At 42.4% G+C, this 18,688-nt stretch overlaps 1 protein-coding gene across 3 annotated transcripts in view; it reads right to left on the bottom strand.

Annotated features, from left to right (window-relative positions):
* Positions 1-4,465, bottom strand: part of arhgef39 (Rho guanine nucleotide exchange factor (GEF) 39) — a 61,462-nt gene extending 56,997 nt beyond the window's left edge. Inside the window, exons 1-2 of one of the 3 annotated variants that reach the window (XM_052033886.1) lie at positions 4,429-4,465; positions 1,408-1,501 (exon numbers count right to left, since the gene is read on the bottom strand). In XM_052033886.1, the coding sequence (XP_051889846.1) occupies positions 1,408-1,450 (43 nt within the window). In that variant the 5' untranslated portion in view covers positions 1,451-1,501; positions 4,429-4,465. Of the gene's footprint in view, positions 1-1,407; positions 1,502-4,428 lie in introns of those variants that run through there. The other 2 variants (XM_052033887.1, XM_052033888.1) reach the window with 2 other exon arrangements.
* Positions 4,466-18,688: the final 14,223 nt, after the last annotated feature.

The following is an 18,688-nucleotide window of genomic DNA, read 5'->3' as shown; positions in this document are numbered from 1 at the left end:
GTTATGAACCAATAATTAAGAGACTGGAATCTTAGGGATGTAATCTCCAGAATCCTAAAAATTAAACTTTGATCTTTGATTATTTTAATTAGGAGATGTAAGCGACCCTCCAAGTTTTTAACCCACTGATGCAGAACATCGTAAACTGGACTTTGAAATATCATTTCCCGTCAAAAGCACTCAGCACCACTTCCAAGAACATTCTCCATGCAAAAATGTTTACCAAGCATGTTTCATTAATCAGCGGCAAAATGGAATGAACGCATGGCTTTACTGGTGCAGAATCCTTTGACCATTTGTCCACAGACGATCTAGATGCAAGTTAAAATTTCAAAGGGGTAATAGCTCAGCGTCATGTTCTATTGATTGAGTGTTTCATTCCCCAGCAGGAAAAATGGCCATTTTGGTAGCTTGATTCTTTGAGAAATAAGCACTCTGCGCCATGAACACTGGAAGGCTCAACATTTTTCAGACTACCCAATGAGGGAATAAAGTTGAACAGTCATGCTGAGGAAAGCAGGGCTAGTATTTGAAAACAAAGCCACACAGGCACAAGATATAGGAGCAGAATCAGGCCATTCTGCCCATCAAGTCTGCTCCACCATTCAATCATGGCTGTTTTTTTCTCAACCCCATTCTCCCGCCTTACCCCTGTAACCCTTAACCAGTCAAGAACCTATCAATCTCTGCCTTAAATACACCCAATGACTTGGCCTCCACTACCCTCTGCGGCAACAAATTCCAAAGATTCACCATCCTTTGGCTGAAGAAATTCCTCCTCATCTCAGTTTTAAAAGGGTCATCCCTTTATTCTGAGGCTGTGCCCTTGGATCCTAGACTCTCCTACCACTGGAAACATCCTCTCCATGTCCAGCCTATCCAGGCAGCAAGGTAAGAACAGGCTGTGAAGGGAAAGTGGGTCTACTCCAATAATGGTGAGCAGCATGCTTTTAATGTTGTGGCTTTCTTCTTGGTATTGACAAAAGAATAGCTTATTCTTACCTAATAACGGATCATAACTATGCCACAGTATTTTCCCACTTGAAGCTCATGATTCACATCAAATTTGGTCTCACTGGCCTTTGAAGAGACAGAAGAGTTGCACAAGACATGCAGATGTATTCTACATGACAAAGTAGGTCCATAATTATACTCGTAAGACTTGGTACCAAATGAGCAAGTTATAAGGCAACGAGACTGAGTAATGCAACTAAACCCAAGAGGCCATAGAGATCTGAATGCTCAACACATCACTCCTCTTCAAGGAGTGTGGTCCTCCACAAACTGAAACTGATGGACTTGGGCGTTTAGCCGAAAAATGTTTAATTGCATTTTTGAAAGCAGGTTCATTACAACAGGATTAAAACAGGGCTTCATTCAACGTTATGAACCAAAAGAATCACTTACTCAGGTGCTGTTTCATTGGAATGTGATACGATGATGTCAACATGAGTGCAAGAAGGTAACTTCTTGTCTAACCTCTTAGCAAGCAAAGAACTACCTGGAACAAAAAGGCAGTGAATAAACTTTGTCAGTATTCACTTTGGAGATGATAAAGACATGAATTAACATATCTTGTACTTCAATACAGAAGGTTCAGTGTATTTGTAGAATTCAGATACACTACAAGAACATACTTGGTACTGAGGATGCTGCCATACGAGTAGACCATATGGGGCCCCTCAAGCCTGATCCACCACTTAGTAAGATCATGATTACTCAAGTCCACCTTCTTGCCTTTTCCCTATTACACATGGCTCCATGCAAGTCCAAACATCCATCTGTCTCACCATTGAATATATTCATTAACTTGGTCATCAGAGCTTTCTGGTGTACAGAACTCCAAAGATTCATAACGCTCAGGAGGAATTCCTCCACATTCATCTTAAAGTAAGTAATTCTCTTATTACCAGACGATGGTCATATTGTCAGTGCTGGTAATCACCTCTCTCTTGTGGAACTTCAAGCACAGAACCGTGTTATTTATTACTGGTTGCTTGCTGAAAGAGTGAATTATGAATGATAAGGCGGCAGCAGTTCTCTGTATCAAGGAGCGGGGCTGATGGTGAGCCAGCGCTCCCAGCAGTTCTCATGGGGAATTTGGCAAGTCTAAACCATGCCCCCTAACTAACAATGCAACCTAATGCTGCTGGAAATGCAGATTTTTAATACAAATTGAAAAAATAGCTCTTTTTGAAAGCCAGTAAGACTTCTTTATCCAATGTTGCAAAGAAACTCCACCATCTCGAGGACAACTACATATGGCCAATAAATGCTGGCCTTGCCAGTGATCCCGTTACCTCCAAAATTATTTTGTTTAAATAAAACAGAGCAGTGTCAAAACTGAAATGTAACATGAGGGACACTAATACCTCTCTGAAAAATAGCCCCAACTCCAGCTTTGTTGTAGCTTTTCTAGACAATTTGCTATCTTCTCCCTAATCCCATACCCCTTAACCACCCCTTTGTACCTGATTTAAAGCTTTGCTAATGTCCAGCTATAATGCATCCGCTGAAATTCCTCATTTATATCTGTTACTTTTTGTTTGAAGAATGAGGCTTTTCAAAATGCATAAAGGCCTCTTACTACTCGTTACCAATCTGAAGAGGTAACAATTTCATCCCGAAAGATTGAGACTTTCATTGACACAGATAATACGCTCAATGGCCTGCAATTAGTTGGATCACTTGTTTCCTTTTCAGAAATGGGCACATCTTCGCCACACTCCAATCTGCCAATGTATCCATGCTCACAAGAACGTTGTAAAAGAAAGGCCCTGCAAATTTTTCCTCAAGATCATAGAGTATATATTTTCCTTTTTATCCATTGTGATCTTGTTCCACTCAGATCACAAAATCTTAAACTCACTACCTCTTTACTGGAATAAACAAGAGAGTACTAAATCCAGACCAATAATTTAGTTTGGTAATGGGGAAGCACACCTCAGAGGTTCTGTCTTTTATCCAAGACATTCAACCACTCAGAATGATGTGAAATAAATCCCATGGGATTTATTTCAAGGAGGCAAGCAAGGCTTTGAAGGCATTAGGACACAATGAGAAGGCCATTTAGATTCTTATTTGTATATCAAGACAGGGCCTACAAAAGGAAGATGTGCAAAACCTTTATTGGGAAAAAAATAAAGGGACTAAAACCAGAAAAGTTGCCAAGACCCAGTGGCCTACATCCAAAGGTTTTTGAAGGAGATGATTGCAGGTTATACAGCCATTGGTTGAAGATTTTCAAAGTCCCAGGACGGTACCAGGAAATACTACTACTGAAGGCAACCCACTAGATATTCATCGGGTTAATGCCTGGGATGAGGCAGTTGCCTTTTCACAAATGGTTAAATCTGTATTCTGTGGAGTTTAGAAGAATAAAGGGCAATCTTACTGAAACAAATAAGATCCCAAGGGGGCACAACAAGATAAATGTCAAGATGTTTCCACTGGTGGGAGAGTCTCAAACAAGGGGCACAGTTATAAGATAAAGGGCCATCATTTAAAACTGAGGTAACTTCTTCTAGGCAGATGGTGGTAAATCCCTGAAATTCTCTGCACTAGAGAGCTCTGGAGGTTAGACCACAGTGGGTGTTTAAAAAGGCAGAACCTTTTCTAAAAAAAAAGGATCAGGTAATTGAGGTTGTGGGGAACTGGCACAGAAGTTGAGGCCTGGGGCAGATCAGTCATGTTCATACTGAACAGCAGGGCAGACTTGAGGGGACAGATATCCCACTCCTGCTCATATGGTCCAGTTTTTAAGAAACCAAGGCCGATCCCATGGAATCTGTTGTACCAAGACCCCACGCCAACACTGCCCTGGTGGTCTTTGACTGCTCCCTACTGCGAAAGAAGTTTTTATGATGTATATAATGGAAAAAAACAATCTGAATTTAGCTTTTTATTGAAGGTTAACGAGCCCATTCAAATGAATTGCGGGGAGTGGGGGGAGGGAAGGGGAGTCCACTTGTCGGTCAGCCAAGGGGACAAATAGGAAGCGTGTCCCAGCCCTCAGCCCAGGGGGAGTCCGGCTGGATGCAGTGGGAGGGATGACGCCTCGCAGCCCTATCTGCGTTGCAACAGGACAGGCTGGGAAGCGTCGCCCGCCACGGAGCCCAGCCTGGCCGGGCCGGGCCGGGCCAGTACGTGCGGGGAAACGGGAGCGAGCACCAGCCGCCCACCAGCAAGGTCCCGCTCACCGCTGGCGGCGGGTCCGGTCTATTTCCCCCTACATTAGGCCTGCGGTTCATTCAAACAGCCTGACCCTCTCTTGCACTGCCACCGCCGCGGGTTAACCCCTTGGTGCAGGGAGGCTCTGGTCCTTCCAGAGGCGGCCGGAACATTTCACAGCAACTGCGAGCCCGGAGACTCTGCTCCCGAGTAAGGGGAGTTAACTGGGTCCTAACAACCGCCCAACTCCCCCCTTACCTGTAGCCACTCCGCGCCTTCTTTTCAAACAGCCGACTTCCTGCTTTTGGCAGCCTCTGATTGGCTGAAATGTATCCAATCCTGCATCCGATAGGGTGCGTCATCATGAGAGTGAGGCTATAAGAAGGGGTAACTCACAAAACGTTAGAGGAACTCGGCAGATCAGGCTGGAAACGTGGACTGTCCATTTCCCTCTATAGATGTTGCCTGATCTGCTGGATTCCTCCAGGGTGTTGTGTGTTGCCCAGGGTTCCAGCATCTGCAATCTCCCATGTGAAGGGATGAAGGGTCTCACCCAAACCATCAGCTGCTCATTTCCCTTCACAGATGCTGTGCTTTCTTCACTATCTTATATAATTTGTGTATAATTTGTATTCTGTGTGTTGTCTGTACACACGTGCCTGTGATGCTGCTGCAAGCCAGATTTTCATTGTACCTGTACCTGTACCTTGCTGTACTTGTGCACGTGACAATAAACTTGACTTGACCTGCTGAGTTTCTCCAGCATCTTGTTTGTTCATCCTGAGCTCAATGCAAGGAAGGATCTCATTTGCCTTCCCGTTCTCCATTTCTGGGAGAGATCCCGAAACATATTCCCTGTGGGAAGAGAGAGGGAATTCTCCTCCTTGCACTCCATGAGTTATACATTGATGGAGGCAAGTACTCTCACAGCATTTAAGTAGTACCTGGATAAGGCATGGAAGGCTATCAATCTCGCCTTGTTATACAAAATGCCCAGCATGAACATGGGCATCTGGAGTTCCTGTTTCTGTGCTGCATGACTTTGACTATTTAAAACTTTTCCTTTACCCCTTTTGGCCACAAACCTCTCTGTCGATCAGGATCTATGCTCAAGCAAGAAGAGCCATTGGAATAGAGATGTGCGCGGGGACCAGCAGGGACTCCTCCGCTAATCATCATTCAGGGTCTAGGCTGATGTGTCTAATGTTTTCTGTTAAATGTGTTCCTCCAAAAGTAGTAAAAGCACAGCTCAGAGTGCAAAATCAAGTAAATTGATTCTACTGCTGTCGTAATGTGGAAGCAAATCTCCTCCTTTCCATTACATGATCAAAACCGAAGCAAAAGTTTACAAATTGTTATATTGGCTTAATGCTGCTTTAAAACAAAAATCATCTGGGATATGCAGGTGTCACTAAGGTGAATATTTGTTGCCCTTGAGAAAGTGGAGGTGAGCTGCCTTCTTGAAGGCTTGTTTGTTTGTTTGTTTATTTGTCATTGTACTGTTGCAACAACAACACAATGAGATTACAATGCCACTCCCTTGCCTAATAAAAACCAAAACAGTAAATTGATAAGAGCAATTATAACTATACAATAAAACAAACATACTTACACAAATATAAAGTATAAAAAGGCAGTGTGCAAATGAACCATGATAATAATAATACTGAGAATCATCAGCATATCATCAATATATTAAATAACACTATAATGAGTCCAGTTGGTAAAGGGGTGAAGACATAGTATGTGTATGTATGTATATATGTCTAGGAGGTGTCAGTCCATGTTCAACAATTTAACAGCTTTGGGGGAAAAAAGCTGTGTTTCAGTCTTGTAGTGTGTGCATGTATTGTCCTGTATCGCCTACCAGAGGGGAGTAGTTTAAAAAGGTAGTGAGCAGGGTGAGCTGGTTCTTGAATGATGTTTAAAGCCCTGCTCTGACATTGAGCCTGATAGGTGTCTTCCATCACTGGTAACTGAGTCCCAATGATGTTTTGGGCCATCTTGATGACCCTCTGCAGAGCCTTCTGCTCCTTCCTAGTGCAGCTGGCATTCCAAGCAGTAATGCTGTATGTCAGGATGCTCTCCACCGCACACCGGTAGAAGTTTACCAGAATGTTCTGAGACAGTCTGGCTCTCCTCGATTTCCTCAAAAAATAGAGGCATTGCTGTGCCTTCCTAATGACAGCTGAGGTGTGTATTGCCCAGGAAAAGTCCTCGATGATGTATGCCCCCAGGAATTTAGGACTGGAGACTCTCTCCACAGCCTCGCCACCAATGAACACTGGACCAAGATCTATCTTCCTTGATCCTGAGCTCAATGGCAGGGAAGGGTCTCATTTGCCTTTCCCTTCTCCATTTCTGGGTGAGATCCCAAAACACATTCCCTATGGGAAGAGAGAGGGAATGCCCCTCCTTGTCCTGGGATGACAGAGGGAATGCAGTCCTTGTGGTGAAGGTACTTCCATAGTGCCACGGGGTAAGGGGTTACAGAATGTAAATCCAGCATCAATGAAAAGTCAGCAATATATTTCCAAAACTATACCGTGTGGCTTGGAGGGGAACTTGCAGATGTGGTGTTGGTTTGCAGAAGCTGTCCTTACCCTAAGTGGTAGGTTTAACAGCAAGTATTGAAAAAGCCTTGAAGTCGCGAGAGACTGCAGATGCTGGAATCTGGAGCAACAAGCAATCCGCTGGAGGAATTTGGAGGGTCGAGCAGCATTCGTGGGAGGTAGTCTCCCAGACTTGATGGAGGGTTCGACTCAAAACATCAACATTTTCTTCCCCCGGACCCCCCCCCCACCCCCAACAGATGCTGCTCAAACTGTTGAGTTCCTGCAGTAGATTGTTTGTTGTTGAAGAAACCTTGGTAACTTCATTGCCTATAAACAGTGCAGACCGCAGCCACAGTTGGCTGGCGGAGAGAGTGACTGTTCTGGAAAATGAATGCAGGCGCCTCACATGCAGGATAGCCATGAGAAAACTCATAACTGAAGTTAAAGGTTCTGAGTGTTACATCCCCTGATGCCAGGTGGCAAGGGGACAGCAAATCATTCCAGACAGGCAGCACTCTCAGTATCTACATCCAGCACAGAAATCCAGATGCTGTTGCAAGGCAACATGTGCATGGAGAGCATTTTTTAAATTGATTCAGAGCTCTCATGTAACTGAATTTTTTTTAAGAAATGCACTGTATTGGTCAATCTGCAAATAAGCCAATGGTGCAGTCCTGAGCTCTGTTAATGTCAGTGAATCACAACTGTTCAACAAAATGAAATGCATCTCCTTGGGACTCTACAGCAGGCCCCTTGAAGACCCAATTGCTGAAAGAATCCAAAAAAGTGACTGAGAATATCTATTTGTTTGTGAGCTTAAAGAGGCAATTTCAAACTAAACTGGAATCACAGATGGACGCTCGACAGCTGTGGCAGGGCTTGCGCAATATTACTTCATAAAAGGCGAGCTCAGTTAGCATAAGCGGCAATGACCCATCACTCCCAGGTGCTTTTTGCCTCAATGCCTCAATCCTCAAGGATTTTTTGCCTCAAGGCCTTTTATGCACACTTTGATATGGAGAACTATGAGACACTTACACGAGCCCCCATATCTCCAGATGACCCTGTACTCTCAGTCTCTGAGGCTGACGTCTGGGTACCCTTCAATAGGGTGAACCCATGAAAGGTGTCTGGTACAGATGGCATACCTCGCTGAGTACTAAAGGTCTGGGCAGACCAACTGACTGGAATATTGAAGGACATATTCCACCTTTCACTTCTGCAGTCTGAGGTTCCCCCTGCTTCAAAAAGGCATCTCTTGTACCAGTGCCCAAGAAGAGACTGGTGGCCTGCCTCAATGATTACCGTCCAGTAGTGCTTACATCAACCATAATGAAGGGCTTCAAGAGGTTGGTTTTGGCGCGAATCAACTCCCGCCTCAGAGGTGATCTGGATCCACTTCAGTTTGCCGACCACCACCACAGGTCAACAGCAGATGTGATTTTTCTCGGTCTTCACTCTGCTCTGGACCATCTGGACAACAGGAACACATACGTCAGGCTGCTGTTCATCGACTGCAGTATGGCATTCAACACAATCATCCCATCCAAACTCATCATCATGCTTCAAGACCTGGGCCTCAGTACCTCCTTCTGCAAATGGATACTCGACTTCCTCATTGGCAGAGCTCAGTTACTGAGGGTTGGTAACAACATCTCCTCCTTGCTGATCATCAACACAGATGCACCTCAAGGCCGCATGCTTAGCCCCCTGCTCTACTCCCTATACACACATGACTGTGTAGCTAAGCACAGCTCCAATGTTATGTACAAATTTGCCAATGGCACCACTGTGGTTGGATGAATCAGCTGGTGAGCAGTCAGTGTACAGGAGTGAGATAGGACATCTGGTTGAGTGGTGCTGCAAGAACAATCTCTCACTCAACATCAGTAAAACTAAAGAGTGATTGTTGACTTCAGGAAGGGGAAGGAGGGCAAACATGTGCCAGTCCACATTGGGGGGTCGAAATTGGAGAGAATCAGCAGCTTTAAATTCCTGGACGTTAACATATCGGATGACCTGTCTCAGCCCAGCACATAGCATTCTGACCAGTTGCATCACCGCATGGTACGGAGGCTCCAATGTGCAGGATCAAAAGAGGCTGCAGAATGTTGTGAACTCAGCCAGCTCCATCACGGGCACAACCCTCCCCGCCATCGAGGACATCTTTAAGAGGCGATGCCTCAAGAAGGCGGCATCTATCACTTAAGGACTTTCACCATCTGGGACATGCCCTCTTCATGTTACTACCATCAGGGAGGAGGTACAGGAGCCTGATGACCCACACTCAACATTTCAGGAATAACTTCTTCCCCTCTGCCATCAGATTTCTGATCGATCCATGGACCCATGAACACTACCTCATTATTCCTCTTTTGCACCCTTTATTTATTTTTGTAACTTATAGTAATTTTTATGTCTTTATGTCTTGCACTGTACTGCTGCAACAAAACAACAAATTTCATGACATATGTCAGTGATAATAAACCTGATTCTGATTTTAGATGCAATCACAAGGAAGGCATGCCAGCATCTTTACTTTCCCAGAAGGTTCGGCATGTCACTGATCACTCTAACAAACTTCTACAGGTGTACTGTTGAAAGTATCTTGACTGGTTGCATCATGGTCTGGTACAGCAATTTGAATGCACGGGAATGTAAGAAGCTGCAGAGAGTAGTGGACTCAGCACAATGCATCACGGGCACATCCCTCCCCACCGTCGGTAGTATCGACATGAGGTGCTGCCTCAAGAAGGCAATAGCTATCATCAAGGATCCCCACCATCCAGGCCATGCCATTTTCTCGCAGCTACCATTGGGCAGAAAGTATAGAAGCCTGAAGTCCCACACCATAGGTTCAAGAACAGCGACTTCCCTTCAACCATTTGGTTCTTGAACTAACCTGCACAACTTGAATCACCACCTCAGTATAGCAACTCTGTGACCACTTTGCATTTCAATGGACTTTGGGCTTTTTTTGTTCTAATTGTGTACTTTCTTGTAAAAATTGTGTATAATTTATTTTTAGTTTGTTTTTCTTGTGAATTCTGCTTCTCTGATGCTATATACTTGTGATGCTGCTGCAAGTAAGTTTTTCATTGCACCTGTACACACATGTACTTGTGCATATGACAATAAACTCGACTTTGACTTTGAAAGATAGAGGCAGCCAATGCATTTGCCCACTGAATTACCTTCCATTTGATGCTTACTCAGGGTGAGTTCTGATATAGTGGAAGAACTATTGGATTCACAACAAAATAGTTAGTCAAAACAGAGGCTTCTGATAAATATAATTAATATACAACGAAATAGATCCATTTTTTAAAAAGGCTCATAAAGGATTATAATTTACAGATCACTGTTTTGTTTTATTGGATCCACTTTTTTGGAAGGTATTTTGTTTAAACAGTAATTATCAGGGGTTAGTGGGTGAGTCTTTTCTTTGTGCAATGATTAATAATGTAATTTTTGATTTGATTTTCCTTTTGTTCGAGGCATAAGGTGTGTGTACTGTGACCAGCTTGTCACAACTGCTCCGTCGCAGCCAGCTAATTGGTTTGTTGTCCACTGATAGCTGACATTGCCCAATGACATTGTTTACCTAGCAAGGTGGATGGCAAGTTGAGAAACAGAAAGATCTGATCTCATGTATGCACTCAGTTGACATGAAAGAAGATGCAGCAGTTAACCTGGCATTGTTCCTGTTCTATGTTTCAGGCTCTATAACCCTGCTGACCATTAAAAACAGTGATATCTTCTGCACTCTTAAAATGACAGTCAATGAGACTCAATGTAAGGATGCAACTTTTTTATAACAGGGTTTACAGTACTGAAATTCTATTTAGTATTGTTTTTCTTAAATTAAAATAGAACAGCTTTATGTTCAACCTCATTTTGCTTTTAAATAATAGAGAAGAAATGAAATTTGGATATAATTTGATGCTCACAAACTCTCACCTCAGAATTAAATGATACAGAAAAGCAGCATTTTGTAAATGATTGTAATTGGTTATCTCAAAAAATTATGTAAATGCAACGGGAAGGTGACATTTTCGGTTAAACAATAATATGTAAAGGAAAGAGCATAAGCAGTCATTTTGACAGTACCATTTACAGAAGCTTGTATTTATCAGTTTAAAATGAACAGTATAATTGCCTGTGTAGGAGGGAGAAAATTAATAGGAAGTGCAACAAATTGGTCAGATTTGTGGTGATACAGATGTGTATGAAGAGGATTCAAAACTGTCTCTTCGCAAAAGTTGTGTTTGATTACATTCGATAATTTCAGGCACTGCAAAAAACACCAGATTGAAAATAACTGAAAGGTAGGTATTATTCAGGGAGCCAAGAATTGGCCATTCAGACCGTCTCCCATTCAATAAGATAATAGATCAGTATTCTAACTGTATGTACCCACCTTAATTCTAAACCTCATAACATTGGTCCTACTTTAGCTGGCAGTTCCCAATTTCCACTAATCTCCGTGTGAAGGTTTATCACAATGTTTTTTTAACTTACTGGATGTATTTTATAAAATAAATGCACAAAAAAGAACAAGTCCAGCCTAGGTGATTCCAGCCCCATAAGTGTACTCTCAATCATCAGCAAAGTGTTGCAAGGTGTCATTAACAGTGCCATCAGAGCACAGGAAGGAGATAGAGAGCTTGACAACAACCTTTCCCTCAAAGTCAACAAAACTAAGGAGCTGGTCATTGACTTCAGGAAAGGAGACGGTGTACATGCACCTGTCTACATCAACGGTGCTGAGGTCAAGAGGGTTGAGAGCTTCAAGTTCCTGGGACTGAACATCACCAACAGCCTGTCCTGGTCAAATCACGTAGATGCCATGGCCAAGAAAGCTCCCCAGCATCTCTACTTCCTCAGGAGGCTAAAGAAATTTGGTTTGTCCCCTTTGACGCTCACCAACTTTTATTGATGCACCATAGAAAGCATCCTATCGGGATGCATCATGGCTAGGTATGGCAACTGCTCTGCCCAGGACCGCAAGAAACTGCAGAGAGTTGTGGACACAGCCCAGCACATCACGGACACCAGCCTCCCCTCCTTGCACTCTGTCTTTACCTCTCACTGTCTTGGTGAAGCAGTCAGCATAATCGAAGACCCCACCCACCCAGGTCATTCTCTCTTCTCTCCTCTTCCATCAGGTAGAAGATACAAGAGCCTGAGGGCACAGATCACCAGACTTAAGGACAGCTTCTACCCCACTGTGATAAGACTATTGAACAGTTCCCTTATACGATGAGATGGACTATGACCTCACGACCTACCTTGTTGTGACTTTGCACCTTATTGCACTGCACTTTCTCTGTAGCTGTGACGCTTTACTCTGTACTCTGTACTTTATTGTTTTTACCTGTACTACATCAATGCACTCTGTACTAACCCAATGTAACTGCACTGTGTAATGAATTGATCTGTACGATCGGTATGCAAGACAAGTTTTTCACTGTACCTCGGTACAAGTGACAATAATAAACCAATACCAATACCAATCAAGTGTTAATTGTTCAACAACAAGCCCTTTCCTGATGCTCAGTGTGGGTTTCGCTAGACCACCCACCACCAGACCTCATTACAGTCTTGATTGAAACATGGTAAACGTGTTGAAATCCAGAGGGGAAATGAAAGTGATGTTCTTGAAATAAAGGCAACTTTTGACAAAATATGTTATCAGAGAGCCTTAGCAAAATTAAAGTCAATAGGATTTGAGGGTAAAACTGTCCACTGGGTGGAATCATATCTTACATTAAGGAAGATGGTTGTGGTTACTGCAAGTCAATTGTCCCAGCTCCACTACATCACTGCAGGAGTTCCTCAGGACTGTGGGTGGCCTAGGTTCAACCATACTTCATCAAATAATCTTCTCTCCATTATAACATCTGAAGTGAGGATGTTCACAGACAATCCTTCATTATAAATCAGTTAATGCCCAGATACAGGAAAATCTGGAAAGCATTCAGCCATGGGCTGATAAGTGACAAGTAATATTCTCACCACTCTGAGCAAAGTAATGGCCTTGTCCAACAAGAGAGTGACATTCAATGGAATTGCTATCATTGGGTTCCTTATCATCAATATCCTGGAGTAACCTTGGATTTGAAATGTAACCAGACCAGCCAGATACATATTGTAGCTGCAAGAGGAGTTAGATACTGGCTATTCTGCATGAGTGTCACACTGATCACTCCCCAAAGACTTCCTTTAATCAAGACACAAGTCAAGGGCACGATGGAACACTCGCCAGTTGCCTGGATGAGATGAGCTCTAACCACACCATGCATGATATCTAGGACCCTGGCCACAGACTAAGCCTAATTGGGATCCAATTCTCCATTCTAGACATTCACATTATTTACTATTGATACAATGTAGCAGCAGTCTGAACTGTCTACCAACTTCACTGCAGCAATTCACCAAACATCAACAGAACCTTCAAATATTTGACTTTTACTACGTAGAAAGAAAAAGACAGTAAGGACACAGCAACATGACTACCTTCATGTTCCTTTCTCATTGACATGTCCCCAACTTGGGAACATATAGTCAATCCCTCTAACTACTGGAGGATCCAAGAGTTCTCAAGGTGAAGTGGTGACAGATAATTGATGCTGGAACTGGTGACAGATAATTGATTCCGTAGATGAATGAAAGGATGTCTATACGTACATAAGCACATTTGGTAACTGTGCAGTTTCTACAACCGGCCTCCTTCCCTGCCACCACCCTGCTCACCATAATCCTACTCCCAACCATCCTCAGGTTTTTCACGTATTCCAGTGCCTCAGTCTCATGGTGTTTCATTTCTCATTGTTCCCAACTCCCTCCATTTTGATCACTTCTGTAACTCCCACCTCTTTGATCTCTTCACCCTTCAATTCTCACTGACTGAGCACTTCTTCCTGGCTTGCCATTTGTTCCTTCATAAATTCCTTTTCTCAATATCAGCAACAATAAACCCTTGAGATAAGTAAAGTCTCCTGTTAACCACAATAGTTCTTTTCATCTTTTATCTAATCCTGTTTAAAATCTTAAAAAGTTTCATGTGCTAAGCTATTTTTATTACTGTTGCAAGTTATTATGCAGATTTTTTTCATCTCATAAGTACGAGATTCATCCTTCAACTGTAATTTAAACTCAGAATCATTTAAGATAGAATTTCTGACCACCTTCTCAATCAGTAGCAACCCACGCATTAGCTCTTTTTACAAGTGTCCAAATCAGTTGATAGAAAGTTCATGGAAATTACTGCCATGAAAAGTTTTCAATGTATGTGCAAAAGATGTTACCATTCACACATTCACCATGTTTTACCTTTTTGCAATAGTTCATAGTTTAAACTTAGCCTAGAAAAGTCAAAGCCAAGTTTATTGTCACGTGCACAAGTGCATGTATGCACAGGCGCAATGATAAACTTAGTTGCAGCAGCATCACAGGCAGATATTATTGCTTCAGCAGCATTCACAAGAAAATCAGAAATAAAACAAATTAGCTGTTCTTGAACCTGGTGGTGTGGGACTTCAGGCTTCTGTACCTCCTGCCCGATGGTAGCGGTGAGAAGATGGCATGGTCCGGATGATGGGGATTTTTGATGATGAATGTTACCTTCTTGAGGCAGCGCCTCATGTAGATACTGCCGATAGTGGGGAGGGATGTGCCCGTGATGACAGAGTTCACTACTCTCTGCAGCTTCTTGCATTCCTGTGCATTTGAATTGCTGTACCAGACCACATTCTGTGGAAGGCTCATATTGGTGTGGTCATAGGATGTCATTCTATGAATGGCCCCTTTGGAAGGAATCTATCAGAGGCATCTACAATGCTCTGTTGCCTGAACAGTTCTGCTTGCACTGTTTTTTAACAAAGCAACCTCTAACCAAAAGTTTTAAAACACAAGACATGGAAACACAGATGACTCGGTGGCATCGCTAAGATGTAAATAACAATGTCAGCTTAACAATGTGAATGACTCAGGCTCTCATTGGATACAAGTGGAGCTCAGAAGCAGGCCATTAAGTCCTTGATTCTTCACCCCTATTTCATGGGTTGCTATTTCTTCCTTTATGTATGCAAATCCGTGCTGTTCTAACATTCAACACTCTGACATGAACATAGCTTCCTGTTTAGAAAAAAATTCCCAGAAGATCAATTTTTCTTCAGTAAATTGAAATTGATTTAATGGAGGCTTCTCTAGATTAACATTCCTGCTCTTGGCTGCTGTAGGCCATTGTTGGATAGACTTTTAACAGGCTCTGGAGTTGCTGCTGTAACTTGTCAATACAGCTTACTTAGTATGAATATTGATATGTAGCGAAATCTGAAATTGGTTTTACTGCATTGGTAGTCCATTGCTTTACTGATGATTAATACTTCATGATGACAATTTAAAATTATGAATGCAAGCTACCCAAGTCCAATGATGTTGTGATTTATGCACCGGTGCAATCTATCTGTGGGCCTCAGACCACAGATCTATGATCCTGCCCATTGGAAAAATTCCATTTCAAATATGTTTACATTTGACAAGTACTCAGAAAAAAATAGACCAATCTATTTAATGCATGTGGGTTTATCTGTTGTCATAGAAACTAGGGTTGAAATGTTTGTGATTGACAATTCTTTACATGCATTTCAATATCTGGCTGCCAGTGCTTTGAATCCAATGCAAAGAGAAAATTTCAATTTCTCCTAACTGTAAGTATACACTTTGCCTTATCCAGCCTGATATTGAAACCCTGCCAGGAAGTGTTTTGAGACTGGGCAATGTGTGCGTCCAATTCCTTCCCCCACTCCCATGGGGGGACTAAATTTCTCCATCCACTATCCTACCACCACGCTTCTCTCCATTTCAAAAGTAGAGATATTCCAAGGCATTCCACAAGAATGCTGGAGGAAAATAGGCATTGAGTCTGGAAAAGTAAACATGACTGAAATGTGTTTTGAGCACGTTGTTAGCAAGATAAGGAGGCTTCTCATGGGCATTGTGGGAAGTAGAGCCAACAATGAGCAGAAGGGAAGCAGGGGTGCACAGAAGATCAGGTTCCAAAGAAGAAAATGTTTGGGAGACAAATAAACCAGAGATGTTTTTGCAGAGGGTGGAGGCCATGGAGGATTGTGGCAAAGATCTCACATTTAAGGAAATTGGCCATGAAGGAGAGTAATGCTAGGTTATCAGGCAAGTGAGAGTGATGCCAAACAGGGAATGTAGAGCAGCATTTGGAACGGTTTATGGAAGTTGAGACACCAGCAAAAATACATTGGAATAGTCAAACTTGGGTGTCAGAAAGACACATTGAAGGTTTTCGTTGGTGGTGTGGCAGAGGGTTGACGGTATTCTGGTACCTTGATAGGTACTTAAACTCAATGGCATTAATGTTCTTTACATTAATGTTGAACATCTATTCAAAAAAGACAGAAATTTTATTTCATAACCTCTGGATTTTCCAAAACACTCTTACAGCCCACTAATTATTGTTTAATGTGTAATTATTATTGATTTTAAGAAACACAGCAACTGTTTTATAAACTTTAAGGTCCAACAACAATTGATAATGACGAGATAATCTTTTATTTGAGAGATTAAGATACGTCAGGATACCATGGAATAATCCTCTGGCATGGGGAATCTTTTACTTTCACCTAAGAGTCAAACAGAGCTGAATGTAGGGAGGATGTTTCCCCTAGCTAGAGGGTCTAGGATAGTCTCAGGATATGGAGTAAGACATTTGGGACTCTTCACTCAAAAGGCAGTGAAATTGAAGAACTGTCTAGCACAGTAAACTGTGGAGAAGTTGCTGAACACATATTCAGAAGGAGATAAACAGACTTCTAGACACAAAAGTCATCAAAAAGTACAGGGAAAGTGTGAGAATACGGTTTGAAGAAAATGGTTCAGATCATATTGAGTGGTGCAGTAGGCTCACTTGTTCCAAGTGGCCTATTCTTGCTCCTAGTTTTCTGTTTCAATGTAAGAGAGGAAAAATGGCTAAAATTTTGAGTATTGATCAATTCTTCCAGGCTTCATTTTGAGGTGTTTAGTGATAAAATGTGACCCTTCCTCTCTCACATTCTGACTGACCTGCAGACCATTTCCAGCATTTTATTGGAGGTCTATTGTAAGCATATGCCTGATGTACTCTCTTCGGTAAGCACAGTCACCCCTGCCAGTACAAGAAAGCAAAATTAGCCCTCTGTTATTGAGTGGCATACATTATTCTTCAGGAAATTTTGCTGGATGCTTGACTCGTTACATTACCCAGAACTAAAAAGTGTAAAGAACCTCCAGTGCTTTATTTATAAAATCAGACCTGTATCCTAGAACACTTTTAAGGAAGGTTGGAAGTGTAAGGTTGACACTAATCATTGTTAGTGAACTGTGAAGCATTAACATTACACTTTCTAATTTAGCATATTGTTTGCACTGCAAATTCTGTATCTGACAGCTGCACTTCGAACGTGAGAAAATCTGTCTTCTCTGCGGGAATGATTTTGTTTCCTGTTAAGACGATGGAAATACTTCAATAAAAAATTACCCACAAGATAAAGCAGATTGGTAAACGGGAAATTGTAATTAACTAGCTGCTGAATGAGACCAGTTTTTCAATTTTTTTGACCTTTGGATATGTTAGATGATAGGAAGAAGAAAGGTAGGGGGCCAGAAACCTGGATCTTCCAATTTGATTTACCCCATTTAAAATACATGAGTGGCTGCCAGCAACAAAATTTGACTAATTGAAAATACATTCTATTATCCCTGGATATGATCCCATTATTTCATCCTAATTTTCTCTTCTTTGCTTTTTGTTGATAGTTGCTGGGTTTCAGGTGTCAATATCCCACTTGATGTTTTAAATCTGAGCAGTAAGAGTTAGCAGCATTGTTTTTTTCTGCATTAAATCATGGCTGAGGTTGATTCTCATCAACTAATGTCTACAAGGGTCTACCTTCCAGCAAGAAGCTCTTGATCATAATCAGGAGCAACACCCATTGGCTACAACCACCCTCACAAGCAGCCCGATGTTCCCTAGAACTTAAAGCATCGTCATCTGTCTAATGTCAATGTAAATAAAGCATGATTGTGAATTCCAATGGGGAACTCATCTACAAGTTCGCAGATGACACCACAGTAGTGGGCTGGATCTCAAATAATGACCAGATGGAGTATAGGAAGGAGATAGAGAGCCCAGTGACATGGTGTCAAGACAACAACCTTTCCCTCATTGTCAGCAAAACAAAAGAGCTGATCATTGACTTCAGGAAGAGGGGCAGAGTACACGCCCCTGTCTGCGTCAGTGGTGCTGAAATGGAGATGGTTGAGAGCTTCAAGTTCCTAAGTGTCAATATCAGCAATAGCTTGTCCTGGTCCAACTATGTAAATGCTATGGTCAAGAAAGCATACCAGTACCTTTACTTCCTCAGAAGGCTAAGAAAATTCGGCATGTCCTCATTGGCACTCACAAATTTTTATGGATGTACCATAGAAAACATCCTATCCAGATGCATCACAGCTTAGTATGGACCCTGCTCTGCCCAAAACCACAAGAAATTGCAGAGAATTGTGGACACAGCCCAGTGTATTACGAAAATCAGCCTCTGCTCCATTGACTCTGTCTACACTTCCCGCTGCTTCGGGTCTGGAAAGCAGCCAACATAATCAAAGACCCCTCCCACCCCCGTCATTCTCTCTTCTCCCCCCTTCCATCGGGTAGAAGATACAAAACTTGAAAACACGCACCACCAGGCTCAAGGTCAGCTTCTATCCCACTCTTGAACAGACCTCTTGAACGATAAAGATGAACTAACTCTTAATCTCTCAACCTACTTTATCCTTGCACCTTATTGCCTACCTGCACTGCACCTTCTCTGTAACTGTAGCACTATTTTCTACATTCTGTTATTTCTTTTCCTGGTGTACTACCTCAATGTACTTATGTTTGGAATGAT

Source organism: Pristis pectinata, chromosome 19 (genome assembly GCF_009764475.1).
Source record: "Pristis pectinata isolate sPriPec2 chromosome 19, sPriPec2.1.pri, whole genome shotgun sequence".
Taxonomy (NCBI): Eukaryota; Metazoa; Chordata; class Chondrichthyes; order Rhinopristiformes; family Pristidae; genus Pristis; species Pristis pectinata.
Note: the sequence above shows the minus strand (reverse complement) of the source record. Positions and strands in the feature narration are given on the sequence as shown.